Genomic DNA, 20,463 nt, shown 5'->3' on the forward strand with positions numbered 1-20,463 from the left:
CTCGAGGTAGGCGAAATAATGCGTTTAAAAAAGAACAGCCTCGACCACTTTCGGCTTCCGTATTATTCAGACATAACGTGTTTAAGCCATAGAATGTGAAAAACAACTATTATATACTCATTATTCTAAATCTACGGATCTGTGGTATGGTAGTTTTCATCTGTGACAATAGACGATCTCTGACAGCATTTGCGTGTGTGCGTGCGTGTGTGTGTACGTGTGTGTGTGAGATATCGCAGACGTCACAGCCTGCCGTTGGTCCAGTTCAGTTGAGATCAGATGAGCCGTTGGTTCTCTCCGGAGGCGAACTGGACTAAATCGTGACCTGGAGGCGCTTTAACCCGGGTGGTCCCAGTTCACACTCTGAACCGGGACACTTTTTATTTTCAACTAACCCCGAAACAGCAGATAAACAGCCTGGGCGGAGGGAGGAGGCAGGGAGCCGCCGTTAACGTAACGTCCGTGACGTCGGTCCGCCCGGGCTGCTGCTCGCTGGATTTTACTACCACGCTTGTTTTTGTGGAGGGTCGCTGTGTTTAGTGAGTGATCGATCCGGTCCGATCGGAGCCTGATCGAGGAATAGATGATGGAGAGGAAGAAGACGGACTGTCCCGCTCTGCCGCCCGGCTGGAAGAAAGAAGAAGTGATCAGGAAGTCCGGGCTGAGTGCTGGAAAGAGCGACGTCTACTACTACAGGTAGTCACACTCATCGATCAGTCCCTGATCAGTCCCTGATCAGTCCGGTCCCCCGGTCCACCAGGGTCTGATCACTCCGCCTGTCGTTAAAAGCTCTAACTCTTCATCTCTTCTGCTGAGAAAAGTTGTTTCTAAAGTGTTAAATGACTCAGTTTGTGTCAGAGATGTTACAATGTAGCGTCTTCTATCATGTTCCTGTGGGCGTTCAGAGTCTCTGTGTCAGCTTGAAACATAAACTGACATAAATAATAACCCTAAAACATCCCATAAATATGAATCATAGCCTCCTCCAGTGGCTCAGTGGCTCTGTGGTGGTGACAAGCTGTTTACTGACGCCAGAGGTGGATTCAGGGTAGGGCTGGGCGATATGGACCAAAAGTTATATCTCAATATATTTAGGCTGAATGTCAATATACGATATATATCCCGATATTTGTTCGGTCAAAGCCAAATATGACATGTCACGATTATTAAATTAATCGTCAAATATTTTGATAATCGAATAATTGGTTTGAGTAGTTTTTTTTAAGACTTTAAGTCCAAACTCTCTGATTTCAGCTCCTTCAATGTGAATATTTCAGGTTTCTTTGTTCCTTTATGACAATAATCTGAATATCTCTTTGGTTTGTGGACAAAACAAGAGATTTGAGGACGTCACCTTGTGGTTTGGGAAACACTGATTTATATTTTTCAACATTTTATTGACCAAACAACTAATCGATTAATCGTTTAAATAATCAACAGATTAATCAATGATGAAAATAATCGTTGCAGCCCTAAAAAATATACAAACTTAAAAAATATACAGACTTAAAAAGCACTATTTCACGAGTTAAGCACATTGATATATTTAGGCTGAATATCGATATACAATATATTCTGATATTTGTTCAGTCAAAGCCAAATATGACATGTCACAAGTAGTTTTATTGAAAGTGTTTATTTAAGTAAACATAAATACTGTATAACAGGAGTACCTTTTTTTTTTTTTTTAAAGTCACAGCTCCATAAAGTGCACATTTAAATAAAAAAAATATCTTAAATAAAAATGAAAAATAAGATAGGCCAATCTTTTTCTCAAATAAATATATTTATATGAGAAAATAATAACAAAAGAACTAAATATGACAAACCCTAGCTAGGGCAGCATTTATATATAAAGAAAGAAAGAAAAAATAACTATATGCAATATGATCTAATTCCATAGCACATTTAAAAATATATCAATATATCTTTTATATCAATATATCCCCCAGCCCTAATTCAGGGTCATAACCCACATTCGAACTTCATGAATCTGACCTGAATCCGAATTGGGTGTTTAATTTGTATTGGGTGTTTATTTAGGCTGTCTGCAAAGTAAATTTCCACCATACATCTCTTATTTCTTTACTGGGGAAGCTGAGATTGAGAAGTGACTGATTATGTAATAAATACATGTCATTTAAATATTGGTCAGTGTTTCACTTACCACAGACTGACAGATATGTAACTCTTGTTTCTGTGTCATGTGTTGGTAGTGAGTATTAGAGGTATGAATCCCCAGAGGCTCCATGGTGAGATTTTATCCTGATACTTGAGTCACGATACGATATTATTGCGATTTTAAGGATTTTGCGATATGGTGAGTATTGTGGTACAATATATTGAGATTTTACTGGTTAACAGCATTTTGTGTCCAAATTAAATTCAATCAAGAATTGTTTTGTCAAATAAGAGAAAATTCTCAGTCTGTTCATCTCACTTCAGTCTTTTTATTTCTCCACAATGAGAGTCAAACCCACAGACTGACCAACAAAGTATTCAGCCAAACTGAACTGAACTGATATCAAACATGTATGGCAACAACAACAAAAACAACAAGCTTCATTGCACTCAGTCTTTTTGAATGAAATGCCTAACGCCTAAAAAAGCCGAACTTTGCAATGTTATTTCAACAACTTCCGGACAAAATGGCGAAAATACGGACGGCCCGCCAGCTGTCGGAACGCTAAATATCAATACTTGGCGTCCATTAATTAATATAATATTGCCGCGCAAAATATCGCGATACTATGCTGTATTGATTTTTTCCCCAGCCCTAGAATGTATGTCCAGCTTGCTTCTATTTAACTGGCATATGCCACTCTTGCCGGCATGACTGTTCTTACAGTTGTGATTATTAATTATCATTGTTGAGGTCATGTCCATGCTAAACGTACAATATCATGTTCATCACAATGTCTTTGCGTTATGTGGGTATGTAACTGCGCGGTGTAAATGCATCATAGGTGGACGAACAGAAAAAACTACAGTCGGACAAGTTTTGCTGTCATTTCCGGTAGTGCTGCTTCTGACGGAGTTTCACCATGGGTGTGGCTCAGTACTTCACATATACAGACACGCACTCACACACACACACACACACACAATAAAAGTTAAAAAGTTGAAAGGGTGTACTTGTACCATAATGCTATCACACTAGCATTATATCGGTGGCAATAAACTCTTTAAATGACAATCATATCATTCATTGTGTGTTGTTCTTGGACAGTATATTATCCAAAACTGTAGTTATTGTGACAGGCCTACTGATTGGCTTTGATTCTGCCACTCTCATGATGAAGACTACTTTATACAGAGGTAATTTAAGAATTTAAACACATTGAATTATGACAAAGTCATGCAAATCATAGGCATTTTAAATTTAAAACAGCTGGTATGCTGGTTTCTTTTCCCCCTGTTAACAAGAAATTCTGCCCCTGACTTACAGAGGGAGTGGTGAAGTAACATTATTGGTCGGTTGGAGTTTCCTCATTGACCATTGCTCTTTTAGAATTAATAGACACCAAGTCGTCCTTAATTACGTGCTCAGGATGCCGTTACAGCGGTACCCAGATAATCCAGTATTTGCTCAAACATGAACCCCACCAAACGCGCCTGCCCGCGGGATAGAAATGTTTGTTTTCTTTGAAAAACAGTCTGACAGTCCTCATAGGTTGCGAAAGTTTCAGTTAGAAAAAGTAACCACGGGGCGCTCCCTGTGGCACCCCTCGTAGAGCGCACACCACAGAGGCCCAGTCCTCGTAAGCGGGCGGCCCGGGTTCGAGTCCGACTTGGAGCCTTTTACAGCATGTCTTCCCCTCTGTCTCCCCCTTTCACTCTAAATATCTCTACTGTCAATAAAGCTACAAAATGCCCAAAAAATATCTAAAAAAAAAAGGAACCAAAACAAAGCTTGAAATTGTGACATTTCTGTCAAAATCACTTTATTCAACAATTTAAAATGTCGCCAAAAATAAACAATCTGCACTTACAGATTCTGTCAAAACATTATAATTCTGCTCCTGATTGATTCTGCTGAGATGAACTGTCACGTGACAAATATTCATTGAATCTCTGTTTACACAGAGCGGAGAGGACAGGAGAGGTTGTGAGTGTATATATATCAGAGAAATTGAACTTGCGTTTTTTCTTTTATTTATGATTTACAGAATTATAACTGCTATAACTGTCAGCTTCAAGCCATAATTTTGTGAGGATTGCATAAAGGTGAAGGATTTATATATTCTATATGTGAAATACAAGGGCACAGTGTGTAAAATGGAAGCGCTAAAGGCCCTGGAATGGCTTGAGGTTCAGAGGTTTCACGCCATAAGAACTATATTTATTACTGGGACCACTACAGCCACAATAAAACAGACTAAAAGTCCAGATATCTGGTCAGCTCCTGCTCCAGATCTGACCTTTGATAAGTCCCCAAACCTATAGGATACGTCCCTGCATGTTACATTCGACCAAAGACACTTTCAGTAAGTGCATTCTCATTTCATACACACTGTAAAAAAACCCTGTTGTTTTTACGGTAAAAACCAGCAGCTGTGGTTGCCAGAACTTTACAGCAATAAAAACTTTTTAAAAAAATATTACGGTAAAAGGATTTTAGCACTGTTGATTTCACTTTTAATTTTGCCATTTTATTCCATATTTTACCGTAAAAAAATAAAACGTTTTTCCATCAAAAGAAACGCTGTTCTGCCATGTAATTGACAAGAAGATACTTTATAAATGCTGCATAAATTAAAGATTTTACCATCAAATATTACAGTATATTTTTGTCAGAGATATGTTGTTTAGTACATTTAACAGTCAGAAAAATTATTTTTACAAAAAATAAATGCAAAAATCACAGGGATGTCTTGTATGTATGTGTATATGTGTATGTATATATATACATATATATGTGTGTATATATATATGTGTATGTATATATATGTATGTATATATATATGTTTATATATGTGTGTATATATATATATGTATATATATATGTGTATATATGTGTGTGTATATATATATGTGTATGTATATATGTGTATAATATATATGTATATATGTGTATATATATGTGTGTGTGTGTGTGTGTGTGTATTTACATATATATATGTTTATGTATGTATGTATATATATACATATACATACATAGTATATTTTGTTACAAACACATTTAAAAAAAAATACACTACTCCACTGTCAATGGCACCGTGGCTGATTTATACATTTACAGTGTTTCATTGTTACTGAAACTGAATTAACCCATTTATTATTTTATGGTCTTTTACTGTCGTGGTTTAGCAGTTGTTTTTTTTACAGTGCAGAAAGAACAGGAGCTAGGCAACAACATCTCAACTTTCCCTCAATAACCATCACCATTCAGTACAATCCATCTCATATCCTCACTAACTACTGCTGCATGAGATGACTGAGGAAATGACGTCACTCCTTATACAGGTCTGTGATGCCGCAGAGCCGCCAGCGGTTCACTTCCTGTTAATCATCGTTGAAGGCACGGCTCGATCAGATTAACCGCTCACAGTCATACGATCACCGTCACATCCTGAACCCTCGACATGAGGCAGATCAGTCGCCCAGAGCTGAGACGAGGCTTTACTTTCAGTTTACTTTGTGATGTGACTCATCAGTTCCCGTAAGAAAAACCAGTCAGCAAGTCGACTTACTGGAAGAGCAGTACCACCCTGCTGGGGCCTCTGGTGGCTCCATCTTTACACACTCATGCTGTTTTTTTCAAACCCACATTTTATTTTCAGTTCTGATCCACATGTTGTTAGAAATACTATTCAACATAGTCCGTTTGAATATTTCACCCAATATAAGCAACATATAGCTCCATTATAGAACTGGTGCAAGATTTGACAGTAGGGTGATTCTCATGAAGCCAGTCTAAGTTATGTCTGTGAAGATTATAAGGACATACTTTATTAAACTAAATATATTTCACTTTTATATGAATGAACAATGTAGTCATAATGAGGCACAAATCATTGTTTTGTTCTAAAAATAATATTTTCTAAATTTTTAAACATATTTTTGATTTTCCCAAATTCATTACTGTAATGCGTCCAGATAAAAAGGTCATGGTTTCCCCACACTTATATACAATAAATATTTAATACACTTTATGAAAATAAATGCATACATCTGTTTAAAAATGTATAATTTAACAGAATGTAATCACACATAATGGTTTTTAACAATGTATAAGAACAAAATCTGAATTAAAATTATGAGAAAAATGGTTAGATGTTACAGTAATGATAGAATCCTTTGAATTCAAATATGTGTATACTTTAATAAAATACATTTTGGTCAGTGCTTGCCAAAGAAAAAACAAAAACAAAAAAACCTTATTGTAAAAATGTGTTACGGTGATGAATTTTGCTCAGTGTCTCTAAAAATGTCATAAAATACATAATTTAAAAAAAAAAGATTATAAATTAATATTAAACAGTGACTTTAGATTGTATTCAATGCTCTTGGATTTTTGCTATGAGCTGTACCATGTTCATGAGAATCACCCAGTATGAAACTGTGAAACACACACACACACACACACACACACACACACACAAACACACACACACACACACACACACACACACACACACACACACACACACACACACACACATATTGTTGCTGCTGACCTACATGTCAAACACAGCTGAGTGACTGTGTGTCTGCTTTTGTACTCCCATCTCTATGAGGACCAATTCTACTTATAGACCTTAAAGACCTTTTTTGAACTCCGGACTTTCTAAAACATGCCTGTGTTTTAGGAAGTCTGGACTTTTCGTCAGGCCCTTATTTCTTTAAAGGGATGTTTGAGGCCCAATACTTGGTTTTAGTTATAGGGTTGTATTGGGTTTGGGGCAAGAAATACATCATGTTTTACAAAGTTTAGTACAAACGTTAGTGCGAAATGTGAATGTGAAAGAAGAAGTGATTTCACACTTCCTGTTGGAGTCAAATGTGATGTCATAGCTGACTGATTATCTAGACCAGTTGTTCTCAAATGGGGGTACTTGTACCCCTGGGGGTACATGAAGGCACTCCAGGGGGTACGAGAGATTTTAAAATATACATTTAAAAAGTAACATCCATGCAAAAATCCTTTAAAAATAATTATTTAATAAATATTGTAGGACAATATAAGTATAAGTACATAAATTGAGGGGGTACGTGACATTTTAAAATACACATTTAAAAAGTGGCATCCATGCAAAAATCCTTTTAAAAATAATTATTTAATACATATTTTTGGAAAATATAAGTATAAGTACAGATATTGAATTTTATATTAAGTAGGCTATTCAATGTCATGATCCTAAAAACCCAGAGTCTCCCCCATACCAGGATGGTTTGACCCAACTGGTCATATGCCACCTGGCATCACCTGTCAATCACTTGAAAACTCAAAGATGGAGTCGTTGTTGAAGCGTAGCAGTTATAGTTTTAAATGGTTATATGCTCACTGTTTTTACTACATTAGTTTGAATCACTACATTTTAGTGATGAGAAATATTTGCAATAAATGTAGTCATGGATTATTAAAATTTAAAATGTTTGAAATAGTTGTTTTTTTTACCAAATGTTTGAATTTTGTATGTGTTTATCAGTTCCAAAGTTTAATAATAAATCAGACACTGATGGCACAGCGCTCTGTTTTAAGTCTTTTTTTTTTTCAACCAAAAATGCTTTGCCCTGGTTAGGGGGTACTTCGCTGAAAAACATATTTCACAGGGGGAACATCACTGAAAAAAGGTTGAGAACCACTGGATTAGAGTATTGAGTACTGAGAGAGTTTGAACCTGTGTCCTTGGGAGTCCAAAGTTGGCAAGTGGAGCACTCGCTTCCTGGGGTCCTCCCTGGTTGCCGCTACACTGCTCAGAGCCAAAAACATGTTATTAATCGTATGCATTCAAAGCAGGGGTGGGCAGTTTATTTCCCCAAGGGGCCACATGAGAGACTGTGAAGGCTGCAGAGGGCCGGACCAACACTCTGAAATTAATTTTACTCAAAATGCTTTATAAAATGCAGTAAATTATCTGGTTGAGCTGCTACTGGTAAGAATACATGTTATGGTAAGACTGTTCATGTGGAGTAACTCAAATATAGCAGTAGAAAATAGTAAAAAACTCCAATCACTATCTCACTTTTCCATTTATTTTAAGCACAACATACATTAAAGCACAAAAACAATATAGAGCATGTATGTTTTGATGTAAACCAGCAATGTATTAACTTCATGCAAAAAGCAACAAGTGTTTTTCACAAGTGTTTTCTGTGGAACGCATTTATGTGCAGGTGCCTATGTGCACGCACATAAGTACATAGCCTTCAAAATAAAAGCACTGCGGTGGTATTGGTTTCTAATTTCTGGGTAAATCACGCGGACCGGACAGGGACAGCCAACGGGCCGGATGTGGTCCTCGGGCCCCCCAATGCCCATATCTGATTTAAAGGGATAGTTTGAAATTTTTTAAGTTGGGCTGTAACAGGTCTGCATGTTCCCAGTTTGGAGAACCAGACGAGCTCCAGGCAGGAAAATCATGACTGTATTGCTGCAAATGGAGATTGACACAAAACGTATTTAAACCATACGTTACCTGTTTCTCCCCATGACACACAGTGAACAGTGACATCAGTCTTAACCGATCCCCGATATGTGCTGCAGATTTTTTTTGGGTCGATTCTTGAAGCCGATATTGCCTTTTCTCCTTCCATATACATGATAAAAATGACACAATGATAAGAAATGTTACACAAGAAACTTTCGTTAACAAAACAAACAAAACATATCAACAGTTGGATAGCAAACAATGTGTATGTTGTTCTAGGCCTGGAGGTGGTGGCGCCTCAGATGATCCACATATTTGATGTGTTTTTCTTTTTTCTGGTATCAGCAGCAGCTCACCAGAGAATGGCAGATGTTGCGCCGAGCCTTGCCTGGTGTTGGCTCACTGAAATGGGCTAATTGATCGGCGAACGCAAGCCTGTATCGGCTGATGCTGATACAAGTAAAAAAACGCAAATATCGGTCAACCTTTAATTTCTACAATTAAATTTGGACTGTGTGAAACATTAATTCCAGAAATCTCGACTGATAATACCACCCCAGACACAGTCAAATTACTGACAATTAAAAATCTCTACATTTTATTTTTTTGGATATCCAAAAGGAAGATATTGAGATCTTTAAATACATCTTCTTATCCGTCTGACTCTCTCCTCTCTTTCTTTCTTCCTTCCTTCAGTCCTTCGGGGAAGAAGTTCAGGAGTAAGCCTCAGTTGTCCCGTTACCTTGGAAACACAGTGGATCTGGGATGTTTCGACTTCCGGACGGGAAAGATGATGCCCGGGAAAATGCAGAAGAACAAACAGAGACTCCGACATGACCAGCTCAGCTTGGCCAAGGTAAGGCTGATGGATAACCACAGTGGGGGAAGGCTGTGGCTGTGGTGTGATTGTGTTGTGAGTCGTCAGATTATCAGATTAACACAGCTCCTGCGAGAGTTCAGCAGGTCAGTTGACAAAGATTCACCAGAGAGGAAGAGTGAGATGTGTGAGTGAAACCTGCCCACTGATGACAGAACTGTCTGTCTGTCTGTCTTCTGCTCTCGTCAGTTACCAGGGCTTTTACATTCCAGTCCAGTCTAAAGATGTTTTTCTGTATCTCTGACGTGTCTCAGTCTCAGGGGTGTTTTGACAGGAACTTCTCTCATTTCTCTGGGAAAAAGTCAAAACATCAGTGAGATGTTTTAGTTTGACTTTTTCCACAGCTTTCTGTAGGGATATCCAGATCTGATCTCAAAGACATTTTTATCTGATCAGTATCGGTTGTTTAGTAGAGGTGTGAATCAGCATATACCGGCCCCACGATACGATTTTATCCCGATACTTGAATCACGATACGATATTATTAGGGCCGGGACTCTTTAAAAAAAATTAATCTAATTAATTAGAGGCTTTGTAATTAATTAATCGAAATTAATCGCATTTTAATCACATAAATATTTGACCTGAGAACAGTGAGAAGTCATTTTTTTCACATGGATTTTTAGTATACCATTGAATAATGACTGAATACATAAGCTTAAGCAACAAAAATATAGTTTATTTTTGTTCAAGTCCAACAGACCAGAGACATTTTTTCCATTAAGTGTCGCAATAGCATATTTAGAAATATAGTACATTTCAGAAATTCAGGTAGCCTATAGGTAGGTAGACCTTCTGTAAACTAGAATACTTTGGTTTTTTAAGTAAAACACAATCCATGCTAGCTACCACACTAGCCGCTAGCTGCTATATGTTTAGCATTGAGGTGATACTTGAGGCTGGATGTGCTGCGGTGATATGTGAATTCCTTGTTGCATAGCAACACAACCATGCTCTTATCGACGCTTCCATCCGTTGGTTTTTTGTAACAAAATGTCCCATCATCCACGGGGCCAACCAAAGCGCTCTCATCAGCATTAACTGCATTTTGTGTCCACAAATTTAAATTCAATCAAGAATTGTTTTGTCCCATAAGAGAACATTCTCAGTTTACTAATTTCACATCAGTCTCTTTATTTCTCTACTGCTTCTGTAACTCTCAGTTTAGGATTGTAGCGTCACATGTCCAACTAAGTATTGATAACAAATAATTTAAAAAATAAACAATGGTGTCTAGGAACATAAACGTATCGGATTCGACTCTGTATCGGCAGATACTCGATACTGAATGACTCGGAACAGAAGCAAAAAAACTTGATCGGGACATCCCTAGTTCATCGCCATTTGTCTCACACCTCTCTCAGTTTTGCTCGTTAAGAAGAGTAAGAAGGAGTCGCTGGATTTTTCTCCAGTCGCTTTCTTGAAAAATAGTCTCTAAGGGGGTCGCTAAGTTAGCAACACTGCTTTGCCGGCTTTTACAAATGGCGTGTGTTGTTGTCGTGTAGAGTACTACGTCACATCCTGTTTAGCGATCTATCCAATCAGTAACCAGGCTGTTTTCAGGGGAGAAAAAAGACCCTGCTCTTCTACAGGGACGAAAAAAGTCCAGACAAAAGCCGGCTCCGGACTGCTCGTATTCAAATTAGGGGCGTTTCGGCAAATGAGTCCCGCCTCATTCCGGGTATTGTCCGGCTATTACCTGGTAGTGGAAACAGCCCTAATTGTGTGGACATTAGAATCCAGCCTGTCCCATGGGTGTGTTGTGTGTGTTGTCTCTTGATGTTTCACTGTTTTGACTCGGACTTGTTGTTTTCTTGTTAGTAGTTTCACTTTGGCTTGTCTCCATGCTGTGGATATATTATTTAGTCTTTGTGTACTGACCTACAGTCAATCAGTCAGTCACAAAAAGTACTATAATGTATAATAAATAAATAAATAAGATAAAGTACTAATACTTGTAAAATAGACAAAGCACAAGAGCATAACTGGTTGAGCGTCTTTTGACTCTGACTCTGTCCTTTGATTCTTTCTTGGTCTTGTCAGTGTCTTTTGGTTAAATGCTCACAAAAAACAGAAGTATTGTGGGCAGTTTGACAAGACTTGTCTCATGGGTGGTTTGGCTTTGACTTATCTCAGTCTGTCGGGTGTTTTGACTCGGGCTGATCTCAGTCTCGTGTGTTTTGACTCTGACTTTCCTCTGTCTCCTGGCTGTTTGAATTTGAAGACATCAAGTCTTTTCTTGGACATCTACCCAGCAAACCTCACTATGAGCCGACTGGACTCATTAACATGTTCTTGAATCCATCTAATTAAATTTGAATGATCACCCAACCTTTGGTCAGCAGACACACACAAACACTCCTCACACACAGGTGGGAACCAACCAACCAACCTGACTATTAGCTGATACTAACAAAATCCCAAAGCATAAGTACTATTTAGAATTGCCTGACAGCCAATCAGAAAACAGGATAGTCCAAAGCAGTGGTTGAAGATATGTTCACAGACAGACCAGTGTTCTGCAATAATAAGGTCAAGCGTGTATGCTTGCATGCTGCTACATATGTACACATGCCATGTATGCATGTCTGTGTGTTGTTTTGTGTCTGTGGGGTGCAGTACCAAAGATAACAGCAGCACTGACTCCTCCCACACACACACACACACACACACACACACACACACAGAAGGAAGGTTTGACCATGAGGTATGGTTCTCTATTGACAGACACTCATGTGACCCTCATGACCTAAAGTAACCTGGAAAACATAGTGTCCCATACAGACTAGGGATGTCATGATTACAGATTTTCTTGTTTCTTGTTACTGTCAGAGAAATAATTACAGTATTACGGTTATCACGATTATTTTTACATTAATTAATTTCACACTACTATGAATATGTTAAATCACATGAACACTCCTTGGTCTTATTTTATTTTTATTTTTTCCTCTTTGGATGCTCTCATTACAAGATAATATAGCAACAATGTAAAGTAACCAAAAAAGTACAGGAAACATTATGAAGCAGGTAATGATAAATGTTCACTGACTGAGGACCTTTTAGAATAGTGATTCCCAACAAGCGGGGCCCGACCCCCCCAGGGGGGCGCCAAAGATCGATGGGGGGGTCGTGAAGCCCTCTTGATTTTAAGGGATGTATTAAATCTAATGTGTTAAATATGGATGAGTCAGCATTTAATTCATTAGTGGGACAAAAACAACTAAATAAGGGCTTTATTCAAAGTTTATTAATTTATTTAAATTGAAAAATCACTATAGAAAAGTTTGAAAATAAAGGCTATATCACGGGAATAAGGACATGTGTAACATCCCTCCTGCAGTAAAAACAGGTAACCTCACCTAGCGGTAACCTCACCTAGCGGTAACCTCACCTAGCGGTAACCTCACCTAGCGACAACCTCACCTAGCGGTAACCTCACCTAGCAGTAACCTCACCTAGCGGTAACCTCACCTAGCGACAACCTCACCTAGCGGTAACCTCACCTAGCGACAACCTCACCTAGCGGTAACCTCACCTAGTGGTAACCTCACCTAGCGGTAACCTCACCTAGCAGTAACCTCACCTAACAACAGAAACAGAAATGTAATCTAATGGAAAAATGGCAAAGCGTCAGGGAGACGAGAATGCTGAATATCTCCAAAAGAAAAAGAGAGGGTACCATGAAAGTCACATTGAGTTCGGCTTCATAGAAACTGTTTGACTCTCTCACTACTATGAGACATGTTGGGCTTTATGTAACGTTATGTGATGCAGCTTAACTTGTCCCGTTGCACTGTATGCCCAATCAGTGTCGCACACACTTAATGGTAAATGACACGGTGACTATTTTCTACCAGTTCATTGTTATGTTAGGTAAACATTGACATGACTTAACCCAGTTACTATTCACCTTCACATTGTCGTACAACGCCGGCTGGTTATCCCGCAGGTGTTGAAACGTGTTGCCTGTTTTAATGGCAACTTTCTTGTGTCATGTTTTACACCTGAACAGACCGTCTTCAACAAAGACACCTTGGTCATTTTTTGGGTAGACAAAACATTCCCACTCTATAATAGAATAGCTCTTCCCCTTCCATCCTTTACCTCCTGTCACCTCCATCTGCAGCTGCATGGACCGAACACAAAGCACAAACACAAGTGGTGACATGCGGTTGTTGTGTAACTTTATTTTTATTTTTTAAACAATGTGTATGTTGTTCTAGGCCTCAAGGTGGTGGCGCCTCAGATGATCCACATATTTGATGTGTTTTTCTTTTTTCCGGTATCAGCAGCAGCTCACCAGAGAATGGCAGATGTTGCACCGAGCCTTGCCTGCTGTTGGCTCAGTGAAATGGGCTAATTGACCGAAGAACGCACGCACGCACAAGTAAAAAAGGCAAATATCGGCCCGATAGATCTGTCGACCTCCTGTAAAATAGTTGACACAACAGATCCTGGGTCAGTCAGGAGTGCTGAAAAAAAAAAAAAAAAAAACGCAGCTTTGACTTGTTCAGCCCTACTTGGGTTACCTGTGTAATGATTCCTACCTGTTCTGATAGCGTCTGTGTCTGTTATGTGACAGTTTTGAACACAAAAGTTAAAGAAAAAGTCACTCTGAGTTTTAACAGGTTCACTTGTTAGCAGGCTAATTTGCCATGGTAATTCATGCTGAACACCTGACCTGCTCTGGAGCAGGCAATGATTGAGATCAGAGATCAATGCGTATAAAAGCACAGCCTACTGACCAATCAGTTCCCATGGATACAGGCTTATATAAAAGGGCTGACTCATCTTTGTCTGCTTCTTGTTGCCAGTGCGACATGTCAGATTGGGGCGATTACGTCCCACAGTCTGCACACATGTGGAAGCCATTTCATTGTGCTTTTGTATACAGATGTCCTCCGACAGTAGAGACTGAGTGAGGCACTAAAGCCTTGTGCTTGTTGTACTCATAAAATATGAAAAAGTGAGCCACTTTTCCGCTTTGGATTGTGTTTTTATATAATTTGCTTAGCGCTGTTAAAAGGCAGAGAATCTTTGACGTGTTCTTCTCTGCAATTTTTTTTTGCAGCGATGTAAGTAGCCTATTTATTTATGTATACAATGTAGGGCTGGGCGATATGGACCAAAAGTCATATCCCATTAAATTTAGGTTGAATATTGATATTCGATATATACCCCGACATTTTTATCGCAAAGTGAGAGCAAATGTTCAGTCAAAGTCAAAGCCAAATATGACATGTCACAAATAGTTTTAATGAAACTGTTTATTTAAGTGAACATAAATACTGTATAACAACAGGAGAATCTTTTTTTTAAATCAAAGCTACGCTGTAAAAAAACATGGTAAAAAAAAAAGGCAGCTCTAGTTGCCAGAACTTTACAGTAATAAATACGGTGCAACATTTTCTAATATTACGGTAAAATTATATTAGCACTTTTGATTTCCTGTGCAAGATTTCCATATTTTACTATTTTTCCATCAAAAGAAACGCTGTTCTGCCATATAATTGATCAGAAAATACTTTATAAATGCTGCATGAATTAAAGATTTTACCATCAAATATTACAGTATATTTCTGTTAGAGATATGGTGTATTTTACAGTGGAGTAATTTATAAAAATATATATATATATTTTTTAATTCTGTTTTGGCTGATTTATGGTTTTTAATTATTCCTGGAACTGAATTAACCCATTTATCATTTTATGGTCTTTTACTGTCATGGTTTAGCTGTTTTTCACCGTAAAATCTACATACATTTTTTACAGTGTACATAAAGTTCACATTTAAATAAAAAAAATATCTTAAATAAAAAAAGCCTATGAAATAAAATAGGCCAATCTTTTTCCGAAATAAACATATTAATGTGAGAAAAAAATAACAAACATTGCAAAATAACTAAATATGAAAAACCGTAGTAAGGGCAGCATTTATATATAAAGAAAGAAAGAAAAAAATGAACTATATTAATATATGAGATTTGGTCTAATTCCATATCACATTTAAAGATATATCGATACATCTTTTACATCGATGTATCGCCCAGCCCTAATACAATGTCTGTGATTTTGTTGCCAGTTGTCCTCCCTGCATTTAGCAGCTGTGTTGCTTTTTAGACTATGTTTTTTAACTCCTATATTTGGGTTATGTAGTTTTATTTTTATTTTTAGACTTCTTTGTGATTTGTTATCAGTGTCATCATCATCATTGTCAGGTACCCTTGATATATTGAACTCGATTCGTAAACGGGCATGTTTAATCAGTGGGTCCAATGTAAACACAATAGGTGACGCCCTCACATGAGCATATTGATTAGGCTGATTATACAATTACAAGCACATAATTGAATTTTCACTGAACTGGAAACAACAGGTGGAGTCATTGAATCACAGGTTATATATTGAGCAGGTCAGTGGAAATGCGGCTGTTGAACACGTTCTGCCGACAGGAAGACACAGCTTTAGACAGCCTGGACTAGGGCTGGGCGATATGGACCAAAAGAAATATCCTGATATATTTAGGCTGAATATCGATATACGATATATATCCTGATATTTTTATTGCAAAGTTGTTCAGTCAAAGTCAAAGCCAAATATGACATGTCACAAGTAGTTTTATTGAAACCGTTTATTTAAGTGAACATAAATACTGTATAACAGGAAAACCTTTTTTAAAAAAAATCAAAGCTCCATAAAGTGCACATTTAGATAAAAATATCTTAAATAAAAATAGCCTATAGAATAAAATATATTTACATGAGAAAAGAATAACAAACAATTAGGGCTGCAGCGATTGCAATTTTCTGGCCGATCACTGATCACCGATTTTTAAAAAGCCTGACCTGCCGATTCTGATTTTGGCCGATACCGATTTTTTTTTTATCTCACAGCTGAACCTTCAATGTTTGAATTTTATTTGATTGAAAAAGGATAACACAGCAGTATTTTTCTTTAACAAATAAAGGAAATCACAATGCCTGAGGTAGTTATATATTGAACTATTAAAAATATATCAATATATCTTTCATATCGATATATCGCCCAGCCATAGCCTGGACCTCTGTAGGGGAATCCATGATAACCCACCTGTGTTTGTTTTTAATGCACCTTATTACATGCGAAGTAAATGTCTCCATCATTGAATATTTGAAATGTGTACCTTAAAAAACTGTTGTTTACTTTCAGACCACATAGGATTCAGTGGTTGTATGATATAAATAATATATAATAATATAATAATAATATATAATAATAATATAATATATATTCTTATTAAATATTTAGGAAGCGAAAAAGAAAAAAAAGATCTGTGCAAAAGCTCCACAGCTTGGCCCTAAACAAGCATGTTGTCTGACTGCCCAGTGCTAGTTTTGTTTCAATCTATTTTGAATGAAGCGATCGATAGTGAACGATGTCTCACCAGGCCTGCTGCAGCTGGAAGGAAAACCACAGCAGCTCATTATCATCTCTACTGTGGAGCTGAAGGCACACTCCTGCTTAAAGTCGCCTCTGTAAGCTTCGTACAGAACTCCGTCCACTTTTGAAGTAAAGCTGGTTTTATCAATCAATCAATCAATCAATCAATCAATCAATCAATCAATCAATCAATCAATCAATCAATCAATCAATCAATCAATCAATCAACCAACCAACCAACCAACCAACCAACCAATCAAATTTTATTTGTATAGCACTTTTCATACAAATGAAATGTAACACAAAGTTATTCACATAACAAAAAGGAAAATAATAATAATAATAAAAACAAGCAAACACCCTCCTCCCATCCCCAACCCTCCACCCCTGACTAGTGGTCGACCGATACAGGTTTTTTAAGGCCGATACCGATTACCGATATCAGTCTTAACCGATCCCGAACCGAAGCCAATATTGCCTTTTCTCCCTCCATTTACATGATAAAAATGACACAATGATAACAAATGTTACACAAGTCTCAATTTAAACAAAAAAAGAAACATTTATTAAAATAAACAAACAAAACATATTAACAGTTGGATAGCAAACAATGTGTATGTTGTTATAGGCCTCGAGGTGGTGGCGCCTCAGATGATCCACATATTTGATGTGTTTTTCTTTTTTCTGGTGTCAGCAGCAGCTCACCAGAGAATGGCAGATGTTGCACCGAGCCTTGCCTGGTGTTGGCTCACTGAAATGGGCTAATTGATCGGCGAACGCACGCACGTATCGGCCAATGCCGATACAAGTAAAAAAGGCAAATATCGGCCAGCCGATATATCGGTCTACCTTAAAAAAAAAAGATAAAATTAATTAAGTAAAGTATAATGATAATATATATATAATTAATAATAGCAAATAAATAAAAAATTAAAGAGAAGATATTGTAACACTAAGATTTGTGAGCAGAAACATAATTAAAAGTGGTTCAAGTAAAAGCCAAATTAAGTCTTAAGTTTTCTCTTAAAAATCTGAAGCGTCTTTGACGGCCTCAGGTCTTCAGGAGGCTGTTCCACAAATGTGGACCACAGAGGAAAAAACCACGCCTCACCTTCGGTTTTAGTTCTAGTCCGAGACTATGCTGACTCTTCGGGAAGTTGTTTTCTTTCTGAAAGTGAGATGAGAAGATTGATACCAATCTGCTTTTTTTTCTTTACAACAAACATTTTGACTTGTCATAGTTTTAAAAACACAGGTGTGTGTGTGTGTGTGTGTGTTTGTGCGTGCGTGCGTGCGTGCGTCTGTCTGTCTGTGTGTGTGCCTGTGTTTGTGCGTGTGTTTTTGCATGTGTGTGTGTGTCTGTGTTTTTGCGTGTGTTTTTGCGTGTGTGTGTGTGTGTGTGTGTGTGTGTGTGTGTGAGCTTTGACACAGTTTGCAACTTTCTGCTGTTGCTCTTCACACATCATTACTTGTAACACACACACACACACACACACACACACACACTTCCTGTTGTTCTCTTTGAAACCTCAACTTTGACTTAACCCTTTAAGCTCAACTGTGCCGCAGATGCACATGTCAACAAACAGGTTACAGGTGTATCATCATTTTCTGTCTCACATTTAGGACAGTGAATCAGATGAGGAAGGAGGAAAGAAAAATAGAGACAGAGCACCTTTAAGCCCTGCCCATTTTCGGGGGGACGAAGCCATCCGTCTCCATTGACTTTGTATTGAAAAAAGCCACTTTGACAAACTTTTAAGAGGATGCAAAGGGAGACATATATGTTAGAAGAAGAAACTAAGTGCATTGACTCAAATATCCATATTTGTAACTGTATACTTCTACTCCACTACATTTAGCTGACAGCTGTGGTTACTTTTCAGGTCGCGATTTAACAAAAAAAAACCATGATCAATTTAAAATGATTACAATTAAATTAAACCACATAAAGTATATATTGAGTACTGTAATTTCTGGACTATTGAGGTCACCTGAATATAAGCTGCACCAACTAAATTTTGGAAGAATAAAAAACTTCCACATATAGGCCGCACTTTTCTATAAGCCGCAGGTGTTCATGTTGTAACATTGGATTTATACAAAGAAAGATTTCATTAATTTTTAATTGAATGTCTACTGTAAATGCTTTTTTTGAACAGCGCTTTTAAACACGGCTAGTTAAACGCCATCACAGTAACACATTTCTTCAGTCTCTCTTTCGTCACTCTTAATGTCATTTTTGTCTTGAGGCAAACCCGCCATTAATCTTATTTTATAATAACTAAATCTAATTAACCATCAAAAACGAATATTATTTTTGATCTTTGCTTGATAATTCAAAAACCTTTCATAGTTTACACAAGTGATGAGCATTAAAATGACTCTTCAAGCCACTTGATTCTGCAAATTTTTTAAAAATTAGCCGCACCTGTAGAACCTGATAATCTAATAATAACCCCGATAATGTAATAAAAATCTGCACTTGAGTCCATTGAAAATGTAATTAAACCTGATAATGTAATAAATTCCCGATAATGTAATAAAGTGCATTTCCCAATAATGTAATACACTTTTTACCAATAATGTAATAAAGTATAACATTAATGGGAGGTTAGTATATTTTCAGGTTAGCCTTCATTTCGCACGTCCTGATAATGTAATAATTCCCCAATATTGTAATAATTTAACAGCAGACCACCCATTACTTGGGTTCAAGTGGTGATACTGTGTAGGCAACTCTAGCTCAAGAGCTCTAGCGCCACCAACAGGTCAAAGTTGAATGTTTATTAACTTTTGACCCGTTCATCTGTTTTTCACAAACGAGGTATCCATGACACACGAATGCATTCAACAGCTTCTTGAAATCTAAAGGTGCTTGGTGTTATACTTTATTACATTATTGGTAAAAAGTGCATTACATTTGGGAAATGCACTATATTACATTATCGGGAAGTTATTTTATTATCAGGTTTTATTACATTTTCAATGGACTCAAGTGCAGATTTTTATTACATTATCAGGGTTATTACCTCGGGAATTTCTTACATTATCAGGTTCTACAGCACCGTTGTTCAAGCTGCAGGGCTCAAAGCCATTGAAAAAAGTTGCGGCTTCTAGTCCGAAAGTTACGGTAGTTAAAATGAGCCCTACATTGACAACAGTAAAACACTGATTACATAAATGCATCAAAAACAACAATGTAATATATAATAATGTATATTTAAAATATATAATCCAGTCTGAGTTGGTCCATTCTGCATGACGAGAACTTTTACTTTTGATACTTTAAGTACATTTTGATGCTGATACTTTTGTACTTTTACTTCAGTAAGTTTTGAATGCAGGACTTTTACTGTAGTGGAGTAATTTCACATTGTGGTATTAGTACTTTTACTGGAGTAAAGGATCTGAATACTTCTTCCACGAGGGAGATGGTTAGTTTCCCCCCTACTGTGCGTGGTCTTCAGGGTACGATGCTGCTGATCCGTCTCAATGGAAGGAAGGAAGGAAGGTTGGAGGGAGGAAAGGTATTAGGAAAGAAGGAAAGGATATAGGGAAGGAAGCCTG

General features: G+C 37.4%; 1 protein-coding gene across 2 annotated transcripts in view; it reads left to right on the forward strand.

The window, feature by feature from the left end:
- The first annotated feature begins 167 nt into the window (after positions 1 to 167).
- mbd2 (methyl-CpG binding domain protein 2) overlaps positions 168 to 20,463 on the forward strand; it is a 55,581-nt gene continuing 35,285 nt past the window's right edge. The window contains exons 1-2 of one of the 2 annotated variants that reach the window (XM_059358198.1): positions 168 to 696; positions 9,291 to 9,450. In XM_059358198.1, the coding sequence (XP_059214181.1) occupies positions 584 to 696; positions 9,291 to 9,450 (273 nt within the window). In that variant the 5' untranslated portion in view covers positions 168 to 583. The remainder of the gene's footprint in view (positions 697 to 9,290; positions 9,451 to 20,463) is intronic. The other variant, XM_059358197.1, reaches the window with a different exon arrangement.

This window comes from Centropristis striata, chromosome 19, assembly GCF_030273125.1.
Source record: "Centropristis striata isolate RG_2023a ecotype Rhode Island chromosome 19, C.striata_1.0, whole genome shotgun sequence".
In the NCBI taxonomy this organism is placed as follows: domain Eukaryota; kingdom Metazoa; phylum Chordata; class Actinopteri; order Perciformes; family Serranidae; genus Centropristis; species Centropristis striata.